This window comes from Helianthus annuus, chromosome 5 (genome assembly GCF_002127325.2).
Source record: "Helianthus annuus cultivar XRQ/B chromosome 5, HanXRQr2.0-SUNRISE, whole genome shotgun sequence".
NCBI lineage: Eukaryota > Viridiplantae > Streptophyta > Magnoliopsida > Asterales > Asteraceae > Helianthus > Helianthus annuus.
In genome coordinates this window covers 164,016,415-164,033,610 of record NC_035437.2, presented here as the reverse complement: position 1 = coordinate 164,033,610, position 17,196 = coordinate 164,016,415, and the positions used below count along the sequence as shown (strand labels likewise).

At 34.9% G+C, this 17,196-nt stretch overlaps 1 protein-coding gene and 2 non-coding genes across 4 annotated transcripts; all 3 read left to right on the top strand.

The window, feature by feature from the left end:
• Positions 1-549: 549 nt before the first annotated feature.
• On the top strand, positions 550-6,694 carry LOC110941733 (DDT domain-containing protein DDR4). 2 transcript variants are annotated; one of them, XM_022183395.2, is made up of 10 exons: positions 550-1,280; positions 1,368-1,478; positions 2,563-2,649; positions 2,732-2,769; positions 3,173-3,254; positions 3,438-3,544; positions 3,883-4,033; positions 4,364-4,456; positions 4,547-4,905; positions 5,543-6,694. In XM_022183395.2, exons 1-10 carry the CDS (start codon positions 918-920, stop codon positions 6,399-6,401), a joined length of 2,250 nt encoding a protein of 749 aa, XP_022039087.1. In that variant the 5' UTR covers positions 550-917; the 3' UTR covers positions 6,402-6,694. The 2 variants fall into 2 exon arrangements, with proteins under 2 accessions (XP_022039087.1, XP_022039086.1); XM_022183394.2 differs by having other exon boundaries at positions 551-1,280; positions 5,540-6,694.
• A 2,283-nt stretch (positions 6,695-8,977) lies between these two features.
• LOC118492791 lies at positions 8,978-9,097 on the top strand. Its single transcript, XR_004894793.1, has one exon. It is a non-coding gene; the product is annotated as a U5 spliceosomal RNA (small nuclear RNA).
• A 685-nt stretch (positions 9,098-9,782) lies between these two features.
• Positions 9,783-9,900, top strand: LOC118492747. The gene has a single exon (XR_004894749.1). It is a non-coding gene; the product is annotated as a U5 spliceosomal RNA (small nuclear RNA).
• The last annotated feature ends 7,296 nt before the right edge of the window (positions 9,901-17,196 follow it).

Sequence of the window (17,196 nt, the reverse complement as noted above, 5' to 3'; positions counted from 1 at the left end):
TTCCTTATAGAATCTTATACAAGATTTTATAACCTTACGAATAATCATTCTCGCTTCAATGCTAAATCAAAAAAGCATCTCATCCATGTTCGTTACCTCAAAGGTTAAATCTTCACAACCTCAACATTCCCATTTCAAATCGTCTCATACTCATTACGTGATAGATAATAAATCAAGTTCACCAAGCTAATAACAATGATCCAATCATCATTAACAAATGCAAGTACACGTTTTAACCAAGTGGTTGTTACCTTCTGATCTTCTATCATCATCAACCCAAAATACGGTGGCGCCGGTTCGTCTTGGAAGAGAGGCGAAGTTTTACCGATTATTCCACTGTCGTGTCTTCGGGTGGGTGGAGGTCGGGTTTCCGCGCATCTGGGAGAGCCAAGGGGCTGGCGGCAGTCGAGTAGTCGACTTTGGCCACATCGCCCGATGTCACGGTGATTGACACATCGTTCCTTGCCGTTAAAAAAAAAACTAAAAAACTAGAAAAATAAATAAATCTTTTTCCTCCTTTTCCATTGCCTTTTCTCCCAAAAATCAAAACCACGTTCCGAAGTAAACAAGCCTCAACTCATTACAACGTCGTCGTTTCTCTGTTCAATTTGTTCCCCGTACACAAACTCTTTTGCCCTAATCTTCATCAAACCCTCAAATTTCAAACAAATTCCCCCAATTTCTCACTCCGATTCACTTCAATCTCGTCACTTTCTCTCTCTTAAACACAAATTCGACACCCAAAATCACCTCAATTTCAACTAATTTCAATCAATTTCTCCAATTTCCCCATTTTCAAAACCCTAATGTTCCCACACTCAAAATCACATCACAAATCAGCATCAGAAACAAACAATTGATCGTTAATGTGTACATAACAACACTCTTCAACCTACCTACTTCAAGATCCCCCAATCATGTCCGACGAACACGATAATAATCCGATCCAACTCGCCGGAGACAACAACAACGCGAACGGCGGCAACGTGGTGGCGAGGAGAGAACGGCCGTCACGAGCGTGTACTGCACGATCCGCCGCTCGAATCTACGAAGCTGCGGTAGCGGAAGCGGCGGTGGTGGTTGTACGGAGGCACAAGCCACGGCGGAAGGCTCGCCGGGAAGTGGAGGAGGAGGAGGAAGAGGAGGAGCCGCCGCCGTCTCCGCCGAACCCGTACAGCGGCGTTGTGACGCCGTTGGTTGGTGAACCGGAACCCTCGCAGTTGCCACGGTGGAATATTAGGTCTATGTGGGAGTTGGCTTCTATTTTGAACTTTTTGAATGTGAGTGTTTGAGGTTTAAGTTGAAAAAGATTGTTTTTTGGAAATGTGTTTGTTGTTGGAATGATAATGTGGTGTTTTGTGGTGCAGGTATTTAGGCCTTTGTTGAATATTAAAGCTGAGTTTTCGGTTGAAGAGCTTGAGACTGCGTTAATTACGCCGAATAATACGTTGGGTGAAATTCATATTCCTCTGCTTAAGGTGGTTATGGTGTTTTTAGAATTGAAGTTTTCTGTTTATGCATGAAATTCATTATTTGAATATGCATTGTTTTGGCGAATTTGGAGGAAAAAAAAAAGATTTTATCTTTTTGCAGAATTAGTTTTGGTTTTTGGAGAAGGAAAAGATTGGATCTTTTCACACAAATAGGGAATTGTAACTTTTGGTTTTTGTTTCTTGGTATAATGTGGTTTTCTATGGGTTCAATGGTTTGGTTTATTAGGGAATTTTTGAGTTAGAGGAGCATAGCTAACAAAAACATGATGACTGCTTATGATTACGGTTAAGGTTTTCAAGTTATTTAGGGTCAACATTATCAGATTTGGAGAAACATGTAGTACTGTAGGAGACTACTTCTTTTTGGTGCATTTTAACACAGGATTATTCATGTTTTATCTGTAGTTAGTGGTCCTGCTTGCCTTGTTGAAGATTTCATGTATTTTGTAAGATTCAAGTACGGGAGGGTGTTTTACTGTTTTTAGTTTAGATAGAACAATAGAACATACTGCCAACGTAAGACATGTTTTTTATATGAAAGATTCATCAAATGTATTTTTTTTTTGGATTTGAGTGATCTTAGAAACCTCAATAAACAACTAGCATGTTGCAATAATCTCATGGAGAAATCATACTAGTACTAAACGATATTAATCGTTTGAACCACTTTAAGCAAACTTAGAAAACGTACATATTTTAAACTAATATGAGAAGCGATTTGGCCATTATGTTCAACTAGATGTAGCCTAGTTGTAATTGTAAACATAATACATATCAACTACAGTTAGAAAAGCTGTAATTATAGAAATACTAAACTATTTAAAAAAGCGTTTTAAGCATCTACATGCTCTTTGGGTCACTTTTAACCTGCTCAATCCCTTTGACACTTTCCATTTTTAACCAACTTCCTAAAGTTTATAGTTTGCATCTTTGTTGGTTACTTGGCTGAGGCTCATGTATGATTTTCCATTTCAATTGGTAAAGGAGGTTCATTTTTACCAATTACCATATCGTTACACTTAATTGCAGTAATAAACTTTTAACTTTGTTATTTTTTTGTTTTGTTAAGGCAATACCTCCAGTTACTCGGATGGCGTTAGGGCAAAACACTTGGGTGACTGTTCTATGTCGAAAGCTAAGAGATTGGTGGCATTGGGTACTTTTATAAATGAAGTTGATCATTTCGTTTCTACGTAGCGTTGCTCGTTACCAAATTTAACTATGGAACTTGATTGCAGGTTTCAGAAGGAGAATTACCTATAGTTGCATCACATGGGTAGCTTATAACTTGTTTTTAATTATAATTAAAATGCTGAAATTTTATCATTTATCTGTAATGGGTTGAAATACACTTTGGAACAGGTGAGTGGGTCGAACTGGTCAAATCAAAAGTCATCCAAAATGCATAAAACCTTTTAGTTTGTTTATATTAAAATTTTGGTTTTTTGTTGTCTTTATATGGGTCTTTGTTACTTTTTAAAACATTTAATTTACAGGAAAATAAGATGAGTATTTTATAGGTCGATCCAATCAGTCTTGACCCATTCCAAAAATATATCATGACTGCAACCTGTCTCTATGACCCGTGCGACCGACACATCTTGCCACCTCTATATAGGATGATAGCATTAGTATTTGGCCTTCATGCTCACGAGTAATTTTTCGACATTTGTTTTTAGGACCGAAATCGAGACATACAAGACACTTGATCCTGGTGTCCGTGTGGTGATATTGAAAGCTTTATGTGATATTCGTGTTGAGGTAACATTTTTCCGTAAAGAGGTTGATTTTTCAAACCGTAGTTTATGTCTTTGTGCTCTAAATAAGCTATCGTTTTTGCGAAAATGTGAAATAATTTTGCATTTACAAAGTTCCGTAAATTTCGGTCTTGTTATGTTTTATCACATAACTATTGGTGAAATGTATATGGCTCAAATCTTGCAGCAAGATGATATCAGAAGCTATATAGATGACTCTATAAAACACGGTGTTCCTCTTTCTGCATTTCGTAAAGAACGTACGGGTGGTGACTCTCATGGAGTTTCTTTCTGGTAATATACCAATAGTTTTAATTATCCATTTATGTAGGATCATTGACTTTTCAAACCATCACTTTTTTTTCGTTGCAAACAAGTATAATTTCGTTGCAAACAAATAATTATACACGCAAAAATCTAAAAAAGAGAACCCGAACAATCCTTAGACAAAACATTCCAAATACAATTTTTCCCCTATGTGTTTACATTTTCAAAAGTTGAATGATGGTTAAGTTGCAATTAGAAGCATAATATTGTAGTTGCTACCATAAATGCTTTTGTATTGGGGACGTTTAGTGATGTTAGTTTGTATACTTCGTGTGGACTTATTTGTGTTATATGTTGGCGGAAAGGTATGAAGATGATCCTATCATTGGTCAAAGGTTGTACCGTGAGATTAGAAAAGTTGAGGTGAAGAAAGGAAAGGGGAAAAATGTTCACTCGTTTTCATCGTATCAGTGGGAAACAGTTTCAACTAATTTGGACGAATTTCAAGACGTTTCTGTAAGTTTCATCACTGATTTTCTTGCACCTATTTCTTTTTTCCCCAATATAAATAAAAAGTAATATAAGAATAAGTAGAAACTCCAAAAACAAAATCCACATGTTATTTGCAATTTTTTTATGTATGTTTACAGAATTATTATTTAAACACTAGTTGGTGTTTTGAGCAAATGGTTTAGGAGGTTTTATACATTAGAAGTACACTTTCGAGTTTCGACTTGTTCGGCCTATGTGTCCGATTTTAGATACCTGAATAGGCTCGTTTATAAATGAATGGGTTGAATTTACCACCTCTAATATTAATGGTGAAACGTCTCATTCGGTCATCAGGAGAAGCTATTTTCTAGCAAAAACCGAATGGAGTCTTCTCTCGGGAAGAAACTAAAAAACGACATGCTTCCGGAGATCGAGAAAGTCCAAAAGGTAATCTACCTTTTTAACTTGCCCACTTGAAAGAAAATCCACATGTTGTAATTTTTTTATTTAATTTTTCTGTGTTCTTCATTGTTGCAGAAGAAAGAGAAACTGCTAAAAAAACAACACCGAGAAGCGTTTCTTTTAGATGGTATGATTCTAGACGGACATGGTCCGGGCCGGGCTCTTCGTGGTAGAAAACAAGTGTCCTACACTTTTGACGATTATGACCGATCAATCAATGAGGCGATCGAGATAACTAAAAGAAAGCAATCGTCGCTAGAACCAACCGTAAGAAGAGAAGGTTTGAGAAATGACGTTTCATCAAACGGTAAATCGGGTGGTGGGCCCACTGCTTTACAGAACAACCATAATACCTCTTTTAGCCCCCCATCCCCCGATTCACTCAACTACGATGAGAGTGACGATGATCATGAATCTCAGCAGCTGGACCGCAGGTACCCTGTCAGTTATTTATATATAGGGCTGCAAACGAACCGAACGTTCAACGAATAGTTTGTGAATCATTCGGCGGAAAGTTCGTGTGTGTTCGTTCGTTTAACAAATGAACGAACACGAACAAGAAAATCGTTCGTTTAGTTAAATGGACGAACATGAACAGAGGCCGTGTTTGTTTATTTATGTTCATGAACGTTCGGTAACGTGTTCGTTTATGTTCGATAGTTTATTAGGGTTTTTAATTTCTATATTTTACTTAAATACTTCAAAATTATCACTAATAAAATATTTAATACATGTTCGTTTTCGTTCATGAACGCATGTTTGTGTTTGTTTTCATTTCTGGTCATCAACGTTCATTTGCGTTCGTTTTTGTTCATTTCTGTTCGTTACCTAAAATTAACGAACAAACACAAAAGGACACATTCATTTTTTTAATGAACGGACACGGACAAAATATCTCGTTCGGTATATGTTCATGAACACATTTATTTTCTTAATGAATGAACACGAACTAGGCCTTGTTCGTGTTCGGTCGGTTCGTTTGCAGCCCTATATATATTCTTTTCTTTTTTAGAAAATTTGAGAAATAAGTGCTTGGTCCGTTTTGACCCGTTATTATTTTACATATAGTAGTCGAAGGAGGCAGAGGCCTCAACGATATTCTGCCAGAGAGTTCGTTGAAGCGGTTTCTGACAACGAGGCAGATAGGGACGGTGATTATAATAACGAGGATGGTGAGGACGATGATGATATAGTCGGTGAAGCTGTATATGATGAAGAATACTTGAAAAGACGAAAAGATAGAAAAAAAATGTCGAGTAGTTCTGAAGGAGATGAGGAGTATAGATGGGACGGTGATAATGGTGAAGACGAAGAAGATGAAGATGAAGGGGAAGAATCATTAAGTGCAAGTGAAAATAGTGAAGAAAGCCCTCGAAGATATAAAAAATTAACGGGCCGGACTCGACGTGAAACAAAGTTAAGATCGGTTAATGAAATCAAAAAGGGTCCTCGACGTAGTAGACGGGCCGCTCGAACCCGTATAGATTACAAACAGTTCGAATTTTCAGATTCGGAGCCCGAATCGGAAAAGCCCGAGACTTCCGAAAGTGAAGATAAACACTCGGAACCGAGTGACAAATCAGGGTTTTCAATGGGAAGCAGTGACGAGGCCGATGTCAACAATAACGATGATGATTACGATGATGATGCTGATAATGATAATGATAATTATGACAATAATGATGTTAATAACGAGAATGAGAATGGTAATGAAAATGAAGAGATGAAGATTGACCAACCTGTTATCGAACAAGACCCGAAGATTGAACAAGAACAAAACGGAACACCGATGAAGTTAGACAGCCCGGATCAAGACGAGTTTGAAACCGGTGCACAGAAAAGACGGTTTCTCGATCTAAACGAGCTTGCCCCAGGTTCAGGCTTTGAAGATGGTCCGGTAAAGGATGACGATAATACCGATGATTTCTAAAACGAGTAGATGAAATGAGTCATTTTTTACGGAAGCTGCATTCTTAATACGGTTTGGAATAAGCGAGTGGGCCGTGTAATATTTAGCGTGACCAGAGGCAGCTGATTTAGATTTAAAAGAGTTTCGTTATGGTTATAAGAGTCTTTATATCTGAGAATTTTGGTTGGTGGGATTTGTTGATATCGTCAGTATTTAGAAGCCGAATTGTTTGTTGTACTTTAGAACCTGCAGCCCCATCCAGAAAGGTACTAATTAATTTCATCTTGCGTTTTAGTATAGCCTCTTAAAACATATATCTAATTGTATGTGTTCGTGTGTAGAAATGTAAGATTGATGCATTAGTTTTGTTTATAAACGGGTTGGGTAATGGGTTGAAACGTTTATTTATACGGTCTAGACTGAACCAGAATGGCTTGTTAACAGTTCTCTTGAGAATGGTGATTGTGTAGGAAACGGCCGGTCGATGGTCAACTTCTTGGTTCGGCCTATCACCTTGGTCGACCATCAGCTTGCCTTCGAGATTCCTCAAACTTGTTAACTTCATCATGGGTCGATTTTTATACATTTCACATCACCGTCAACTAAAGAGAACACCAAATTTAACTAGTATTTAGTAAAACAGACATGAAAAGTCTAGATGCAATGTTAATGTTAAAGTTGATTTTGTAATGCTTGATGAGGCCATTCGTTTGTTCAAGTGTTCTCAATGACTAATCTCCCCTATACTTTGTGAGAAAATCGAACGTATCCTCGAGGAAATATGAACATAATAACTTTTAGGGCTATAAACGAATTGAACCTTTAGCAAAGAGTTCGTGAACCGTTCGCCGGGAAGTTCGCTTATGTTCGTTCGTTTGATAAATGAATGAACACAAACATTTCGTTCGTTAAGTTAAAAGAGCGAACATGAACACAGGTTGCGTTCGTTCGTTTATGTACGTGAACGTTCGGTAATGTGTTTATTTATGTTCGCCCAATTGTTAATAATTTGAAACCCTATTTATACTTTATGCCTCCTCCGAAATCCCTCATTTGACCATTTCAATTTCAGTTTGTGTTAAAGACTGACAAACTTCTAAATTTTTTGTTTATCATGTTTCTGCTAACTATGTCAACTGTGTTTGGATAATTATGTTAATTGCTTGTTTCTTTTTTGGTGGATTTCTCGTAATCTTTGTAATGAAAATGCAGATTTTATAGATCATTTAACCAACTAAACACAAGTATCTCTAACATTTAATACAGTCTTCTATTATTTTTTTATACAAAATATAAGCTCCCTATATGTGCGACCCTTTTACTCATTTAAAACTAAACAACTGATTTTGGTTAATATTTGTTTTCTCTTGCAGTGTTTTAGTCTTAAAAGAAAACGTTATCTGTTAATTTTTATATTAATGAGAATGTTTTAATGATCAATTGAGATGAGACTCATGAGAGAAAAAATACAGAAACATAAAGAGACTTGTTACAATTAACTACTCCAAGAGCTAAATTAGCAACATGAAAGTGTAGTTCAGCCTTCACATTATGTACCAAAACGTTGTTCATAATCTCTTGATATTTACGCATTTTTTTGGTTCCAAATCCAACAACCAAACCGCGGTTCAAGTTAACACCGACTAGAGCAAAACTCTACATAGACTGAAGTAAGCCCAAACTGGTGGGTCAGGTCAGCAAACGAATCTGAGTCAAAACGGGTCCCTTTATCAAAGTATCGATTTGGTTCTGGTCAAAACAATATCCGATTAAAACAGGTTCACGTTGAAACATATCATTTTAGAAAGAGAGAGTATCAAAGCGAGTTTACCCGTTATATTTGTTTATACGGCGGTGGTGTGCATAGACAGTGGAGGCAGTCATGCTGTCAACAACGACTGTGACAGTGTCAAAGCCAGTAGGTGTCTGGAGGTTCTGGAAGTGGAAACGATGAAAGAAGAAAAAAAGGTGAGAATGAAGAGGGTGAAGAAATGAAAGATCTTGACCATAATAGGAAGTTAGTCGAAGTCAAACACGATGCAGATCCATCATCATTCGTTAATCGGTGATCAAACGGAATTCAGCCCTACCATCAAAAGCAGACCGATCATCCATTCATCGGTGACGTATATTCGTTCATGCAGTTAAACAAAAACAAGAGTCAAGGATACAAAGAGGAGGAAAAACTTAAGAAGGAATTAACTTTTTGCTATTGTGATTTGTGGCTAAGCTTGTGATAATCAGCTAATCTGTAGGCTCATATGGCCAGGGGCGGACCTACCTTGTAACAAGGGCTAACCTCCGTTGCCCCTTGACCCTCCAACGGTAGTGTAAATTTTGGAAAAATTTGACGTTTTCGATTTTCTTACAATTTTTCTGAAATGTTACCCTATCAGGATTTTCTAGATCCGCCACTGCAGCATATGGCACTCAAAGTGGCACTCAAAGTTGTCAAAGTTCACTGAGCACATAAAGAAAAACGAAAATAAAATAAAGATTTGATACTTGAGGTCAGTCCCACATCGGCTGTATGGAGAAAACAAAAGAGGTCAAACCCACTATATAATGCAGGCAGGTGAGAAACTTCAAAAGCACGCAGCCATGCATTGAGCACATAGCGAACTATTCTTTCGCCTTTTACTAAAGAATACCGTGTGCTCGCTGCTCAAAGTGGCATACGCCTATTTTTGGAGAGTCCTTTCTTTAATAGAAGGGCTCCAACTAATTGTTTTAGTAAACCATTTTGTTTTTAATTATGTTTTTTCTGTAACTCAAATTGTAAAAGATCTAACAACAAATGAATCATTTTATCAAAATCAACTGCAGATTAACACATACTACACATTTGCAGTAAGTTTTCACCTTTAAATGCTTTATTTCACACCTTTGCAGCATTTTGTTTCTCCAGGTTTATATAAAGCAGAAGTTTTTGTACTAGAAAAAAACATATGAAATCCAACATTCTCACTTGAAATCTACAAAAAAAAAAAGTTTAAAGCTGTCAGATAATAACAATAGATTAGATTGAATATATTAGCTTGATAAAACTGTAACAAACTCTGGACAGACTGAAGTAAGCCTAATATATTAGCCTAATAATTCCTGAGATAACCTGAATATCTGTAGCTTGTATGGCACTTACATAAGTCTAACGGGTCCTCATACGAAAACGTTGATCTGGACAAGCTTTTGAGCTTCTTTTTGGGCTCGAACGACAGAGAAAAGGTTGTTTCAGTTGTTAAAGAGTTTTAGATTACACACTGAGCACAAAAAGAAATTTGTTTTTCAAAATAAACACCATATGTGGTTATTGCAGTCCATCCCACATCGGTGGTATAGAGAAAACATAAAAAGTAAAACACACTATTTAAAGCAAGCAGGTAAGCAAGGTGAAAGGCACGCAGCCATGTAGTGAGCACAAAGCGAACTATTCTTTCGCCTTTTACTAAAGAATACCGTGTGCTCGCTACTCAAAGTGGCATACGCCTATTTTTGGAGAGACCTTTCTTTAAGAAAGGCTCCAACCGATTGTTTAAGTTAAACTTTTAATAAACATCCTCTACATAAAGGCAATTGTGTAAGTTATATTTTTAATAAAAAGTGTTCACAAAGCCTATAAAAGCATGAATTTTATATTTTTACTAAATAACAGACTCTATATAAGCTTAGTTCAACAATATAATCTAATATAGTGTTTCTCATGAGTTGGTAATCGATGTGGCGCCTATAATACATTTGGTCCTGGCTCAACCGCCTGACCCGGTCCGAAGAGCTTAGATGGGTCTTGGTCCTCGATTTATATTTTTCGGATTTGGCTTTGCTCTGGTTTTGATCAACACACACCTCTACTTTAACTAGTAGACGATCAGGTACAACTTTGAACTTATTCGCACAGGCTTTATTTAGTAATTATTGTTTTTTAAAATTAACAAAAATAGAATTTGAAAGGGTTATTATTAACCCTTTTTATATATCTAAGGGAAAAAAGAAAAAAAAACTCAAATCCACAAAAACTTGATCTGATACCTCATAAGGTTACAACTTAAAAGCGAACAAAAAGGTTAAAAGTTCTAGATAAAAAGCTCCAAAAAGGTTAAAAGTTATTAGATAAAAAGCTCAATTTAGAGGGACTATTAGATAAAATATCGAATATATGAATGTACTAGATTGTTGTCGTATGCCGCGTGTTGCGGCGGCGACGACTTAGTTGTTTATAGCTGGTGGCACGTTATGTGATGCGTTAACCATACGAAAACGTGTTTCGACGTATCCGATCTAACTCCCGGGTGGATTCGTTTGGTGAGGGTTCCACATAACCACTACATCATCCTTACATTTGAATCAAGACCTAACGACGTCAAAACGTATAGTAATTCGAATTTATTCCGTCGAATGAAAACGTATTATATTTGACCAGACTCGGTTCCAAGCACAATTTACGTCAAAATATAAACCAATAAAAAACATATGCAAAAATAAGCATTAAAACATATTATACTTGATCAGGCTTGTTTCTGAAAAAAATTATATCAACATGTGAATTTATATGGTTTACGTTGAAACGTAAATTTATACCCAAACATAAAAATAAACATGAAAACACATTATATTTCACCTTACTTGTTTCTGAAAAATTGCGTGAGAAAAGTTACGTCGAAACATGAACTTATAACAACACGTACATAAAAATATCCACGTAAAAACATAGTTTTTTTTCTTTTAACTCAAATAATGAAAATACAGGTTAGAAAGTGGATAGTTATACGCGAAAAATAAACACCCACATTTATACCTACATATATTCATCTACATATATTCAGATTGAGTTTAGCAAATCCATTCATATTCATAGCTACCTATATTTATCATGTAACGTATACGTATACAGGAACAAAAGGAAATAAGAAACAAAAAGAAAATAGAAAAGGGAAAAAGTATGAGAACATTTGCTAAATGAAAAAAAAAAAATAGGACAATGGAATAGAGTAAAGGAAAAGTATAAGACACCTGTTGAATGAAAAAAATATCATAAAAATAGAGTGGTGGAGGATCGAACCTTGGTATATATGTTAGAATAGATAAATCTTATCCAATTCATCTAGCCATGCTTTTCTTACAAATCTTCTAGCCGATTTAATATATATTAAAGAATCGGTCGGTGGCTTTGATGTGACAGCCACCGACCATTCTTTTTAAGATTATATAAATAAATTGGTTACAATCATTATGTTGATAATTATGTAGATAGAAATCATTATAGTTATTCTAACCATAGTTATGAGTTACAAATTGATTAACTCTTATTTCTAATAGTATATAATATATTTAGTATGGTTTCATAATCTTTTTAGAATTTTAGTTATGAATGGAAATAAGTAGTAAAAGGATTCTAATTTCTAACACCTTTATCAAGATTAAATCCGAGATAGGCAACAAGATAACAAATGAGGTTTTTATATTTTGGAATCTATTTATGGATTAGTCATAGTGACTTTAGAAGGAAAACTTAAGATAGAGAGACAATTATTATACTAATTGTGGCACTAGAAAACAACACTATAAGAACTCACCTATTTTTTTGTTTAAGAAATATGTTATATAATATCCTTTATAGTAAATTTCACCTGCCTAAGTGTATTGTTTAAGAAAAAAAAAGTTTATTTTTCATAATAGCAATGTACTCTTCAAGTGTCTTTCGAGACACAAAAACTTGTATTTCATATTTTACCATATCTATTTGACAACAAAAAACATCATGGTACTTTCATCCCCCCACCCTCTCTCCCAGCACACACAAAAAAAAAAAAAAAAAAAAAAAAATCATGGTTTTTTCATTCTCTTCACCGAGTTAAAGCTTGATTTCATAAATGTTTATGTGAAAATTTTGAATTATTATGATTTTTATCATCCATCTGAATCTTATCCACTTATTATTGTATTATTAATTAAGTGTCTTAATTCTATAGAAATTGTGACTCTACAAGTGATATATTAATTATCTTTATCTCATATTATCAAATTAATAATTTGAAATGAATTAAAATTATCATTATCATTATCATCATACTCAGTAAATCACACAAATAACAAAGCTAAGGCAGGGTTTGAGGAGGGTAGATGTAGACAACCTTACCTCTATCCTATAGGAATAGAGAGGCTGCTTCTAGTGAGACCCCCAACTCAATTGTAGTTTTGTATCAAGCCTGGATCTAAGAAACATAACACTCAACAATTAAGACAAAGGCCGATAGTGCATGTACTCCCTTGTCTTTTAGCTATCAAGGCCACCACATGATGTATGATTAACCATCCGTCGCTTTTAACATTATTTTCCCAAAATTAGTAAAATAAGTAAATAACGTTAAAGTTTGTACCATTTCACTTTTGCCCGTCAAACGTCCACACATATATACATTATATGTGTACACTGCAAGCAGCGGAAGCCATGTTGGTGATGTGTTGGTGAAATGAATTAAAATAAATTGGTGAAATGTTGGTTTCAAAAATTCTTCGTTGGAAAAAGTGTTGGTGATGTGTGTCCTTTCTCGTTTCCAAAACAAGACATATAAAACTCCTCAAGGTATGTGTCACCTTGCCAATCTTGATCTTTGGCCCCGATATTCAATATAAAATAAGGGTGCTGCTAAATGTACCCTTCTTTTTCAATTTTTTACTGGCTACACCTCCCCCCTGAAGTTTGTAAATAAAAACAATGAACCCGTATGTTTTCTATTTTTTTTTTCAAAACAATGAACCCTTGTGTTTTCTATTTTTAAAATTACCTTGAAGAAACTTGGTTGAACAATCACAAAGAACTGTTTGTCTCCTTTTAGACTGATAAATGCTTACATTTTAGAAATCAGACAACCAACAGAGTTGAGAGCCAACATGCAAAGCTAAAAGTCTACTTGAATTCAGCTAATTCTACCTTAGATAAGTTTGTGGGTTGCATTGACGAAATTGTGCAATCACAATTTACATCAATTAAAGCAAGTTTCCAAAAAAGTATAAATACATTAAAGCATGAGCATAATTCACCAATCTTGAAACTTCTACGTGGTTTTGTTTCTCATGAGGCGCTCGACATAATAGTGGAAGAGCTCAAGGTAACCTCTTCTAATTGTGGTTGTCAAGTTCGTAGGAGTTGTGGATTACCATGTGCTTGTGTAGTATCAATGCATTTGAAAGAAGGTAAGTCGATTACACCACAGTAGCTTGATATATATATATATATATATATATATATATATATATATAGGGGTAATATCAAATAAAAAGTTGATTTTGCCTAAGTAGGATAAGAAGGAATCTTAACCATTCATTTTTGAAATCAATGGTTAAGATGAAAGTGTAGGAGAAAAGAGGAGTGCAAGTGTATCTTGGTAAAATCCTATTTATAGACTTTCTCTCTCCACATGCAAGGCACATGCATATTCCACCCCCATTTTTTAAACGTTCATAACTTTTTTATACGATATTATTTTTTCATAAAAATTTCACCATAAAATCGAGCGTTTTTTTATCTTTAATTTGAGTACCATATTGCTATATAAAATATGAAGACTAAAAAAACCCACTAAAATGTGTTGTATTTCTATGTTGTATAACATTTTTTTGTGTTGGATTTTTGTAGTATATTTTTGTACTATATTTTTGTAACAAATTATTTGTGATGAATTTTTTTGTCTTATATTTTTTTTTCTCAATTTTTTGTACTGGATTTTTTTGTACTACATTTTTTTGCTAAATTTTTTTGTGCTATATTTTTTGTACTAGATATTTTTGTGCTATATTTTTTTGTACTACATTTTTTGTGCTATATTTTTTGTATTAGATTTTTTGTGCTATATTTTTTTGTACTAGATTTTTTTGTACTTGATTTTTTTTTTGCATTTTTAAAAAACAAAAGGGGTGCCACATGTAATTTCACTCCTATTTATAAGGACCAAAATACCCTTGATTCCTACTTATTAGGAGTGCCACATGTCATCATCATAATCCTTCTTAGGCTACTTAGGCAAAATCAACTTTTTAGTGGATCCTTCCCCTATATATATATATATATATATATATATATATATATATATATTCACTATTCTAATAAAGGGTGTATTTATTTTTGTACACAGAGCGGTGTATTCCATTGGATTCGATCGACATATTTTGGAGGAAACTTGATATGTCACCGTTAAAACATGAGGAAAATGATGATATTACTTGTGATGTTGAATTGAAAATGTTTCAAGAACTCTTTATAAGCAGTCCAACCTGGGGAAGAAAGTGTTGCTAGAAAAGCTAAAAGGAATAATCGATCCAAGTATACTATCATTTGAAGAACCCACTGTTCGCAAAAATACTCGCGGAAGACCAAAGAAACAACAAAAAAAACAAAGTCGAGCCGATCCTCAGTATTCCCGTAAACGTAGTTATGCAACCACGTCAAATGTAGTTGAATACAATTTTATGGAGTTGAAACCATCGCCGCAAAGACATAGTTCATACGCGAAAGATTCTGACACATTAATGAAGCAACCTGTTGTTAAGAAAAAACCTCATGGACGACGGAGCTTAAAGAAACAACAACAACAAAAAGTTATGGTTGAAACCATCGCCACCGAGACAAATGTAGTTGAATATAATTTTATGGACTTGAAACCGTCGCCACCGAGACATAGTTCATACGCGAACGATTAAGAGCCATTAAAGAAAGAAATCCTAGAAATCTTTCACCCATACATTTCACGTATAAAAAATGTCGATCCCGATGGTAACTGTGGGTTTCGGTCTGTAGCTGTGGGCTTGGAGCTGGATGAAAACTTTTGGGGTTTTATTCGAAGTGAACTTGTACACGAGATGGACGCTCACCAAAAAATTTGGAGGCAAATTTTTGACACGGTCGTCCCCGGAGAGTATAACCGTCTACGTCGCAACATAGATCATCAAGGAATGGGATATGCAACCGGTGATCATTGGATGGAAATACCCCACACTGGACTCCTCATTACTAATAGATTTTGTGTGATTGTTCACCTTTTAAGCATCGGCGGGAATCAAACTTTCTTCCCTCTATTGCTCGGTCCCAACCAAGTCCGTAGCCCTCATCAAGTGGTATCGCTTGTTCATGTTTATACAAACCATTTCATCCATGTTAAATTAGAAGGTGACTATCCGATGCCTCTACCCAACAATCTTTGGAGTATGAACCGCAGTGACGTCGCAGCAGATTGGGAAGTTATGTACAGATCTCACATAAACAGGTATAGGGAGCTAATGAACCCTAATCCAGACCGAAGTATACAATATGTCGGTTAAACTTTAATAGCAATTTTTTTTAAACTTCATTTGTTACTTATGGATAAGAACCTTGTAGATGCATGTTTGGATTGATTTGATTATGTTTCGATGAAATTGAATTGATTTTGTTTGATATTCGGTTTATTTTGAATCAAGTTTGAACATTTCAGTTGGTTATAGATCATTTACGAACTGAATCGGTTGGTGTATATCTGGATGTTATAAAAAATGCGAGTCATGGATTTTTAATACTTTATTTTCAATATATCTAAAAATTGTGGTTTTCAATCGGTTGGTATATCGGTTGGTGTAAGCTTTTCTAATTGTGTACATCTTGTTCAATATATCTAAAAAAAAAAGTCAAACAATTTTGAATCTGGATGTTATAAAAAATAAGAGTCATGGATTTATGTTATAAAAAATAAGAGTCATGGAATTTTAATACTTTATTTTCAATATATCTTCACAACACTTTGCAGTTGATGGGTTGCAAACCGCGTCACTGATCAGTGCATTTTAAGTACACACTATTAGATATATATTATGCTAAAAATGCATTGATACAGTTTCAAAATATATTGCTTTGGTTAGTTTTTATATTTTGTGGTAACGAAACAAATTGATCTTATAATAATGATTATAATAATAATAATAACATACACATCCGTTAATTGAAAAGTCAAGATATGAGTTGTTAAATACTAAAAAGAGATAAATAAAGATTCATACATTATTTAAAATAGATGAGATATCTTAATTATTGTTTTGGGTTTGTGTACAGGATGCATGATAGAATTATGGGCTAAAATAAATTAAAGAGTTGCATATATGGTGGGCATCCATTGGACTGATTGGAGAATGAGTAAATCCACAGCCCAACACTTGAACGAAAAATAGAAGGAACGAAAGGGCACCACTTTTCAAGATATTTATTCATAATTCCATGCACAGCCGTCGGACATCGTCGAACCTCAGCCGTCCTCTCAAGATTATTCTATGGAATCTAACCAACCCGGGATGACAACCGAAGCTGTCAAGATCATTATACGCGGCTAAGCCTCTCGTGACTTCTGCCCGAATGAACGTTTACGCGGTTTGACATAATTATTTGTTTCTCTGATTCTTGTAAAATGGTACAGCTTGACCACTTGTGTTGGATTATTGGTAAACGTTTCTTGTGTTTGAATTACTTGTCGTTTATTAAGCGTATTGGCAACTTCCTTGCGTTGTTAGCGGGTTAGTAAATTGGTGGGTAGTTGATACAAACAAACGGGTTATTAGGTTGCATAGTGAATCTTAAAAACTATTCCTATTAACTAATCAAATTCATTAATTCCGAGGCCATGTCTATGTGGTGTTTTGAATCAGAAAACGGATTCTTATATTAAAACCGGTATTCGGGATTTCGGGTGGAGGTTACTTCTTCTTATTATTGATAACAATTTTCGTGACAAATTGTGTTTTCTTTTAAAACAACAAACAAACCCCCAATTTAGATAGTTTAGTTTTAATTAATTTTCTT

Coding starts and splice junctions, on each gene's coding strand:
- LOC110941733 (XM_022183394.2), top strand. CDS start 918: ATGTCCGACGAACACGATAATAATCCGATCCAACTCGCCGGAGACAAC. Junction 3,545..3,882: donor TCTCATGGAGTTTCTTTCTG/GTAATATACCAA, acceptor GTTGGCGGAAAG/GTATGAAGATGATCCTATCA. Junction 4,034..4,363: donor ACGAATTTCAAGACGTTTCT/GTAAGTTTCATC, acceptor TTCGGTCATCAG/GAGAAGCTATTTTCTAGCAA.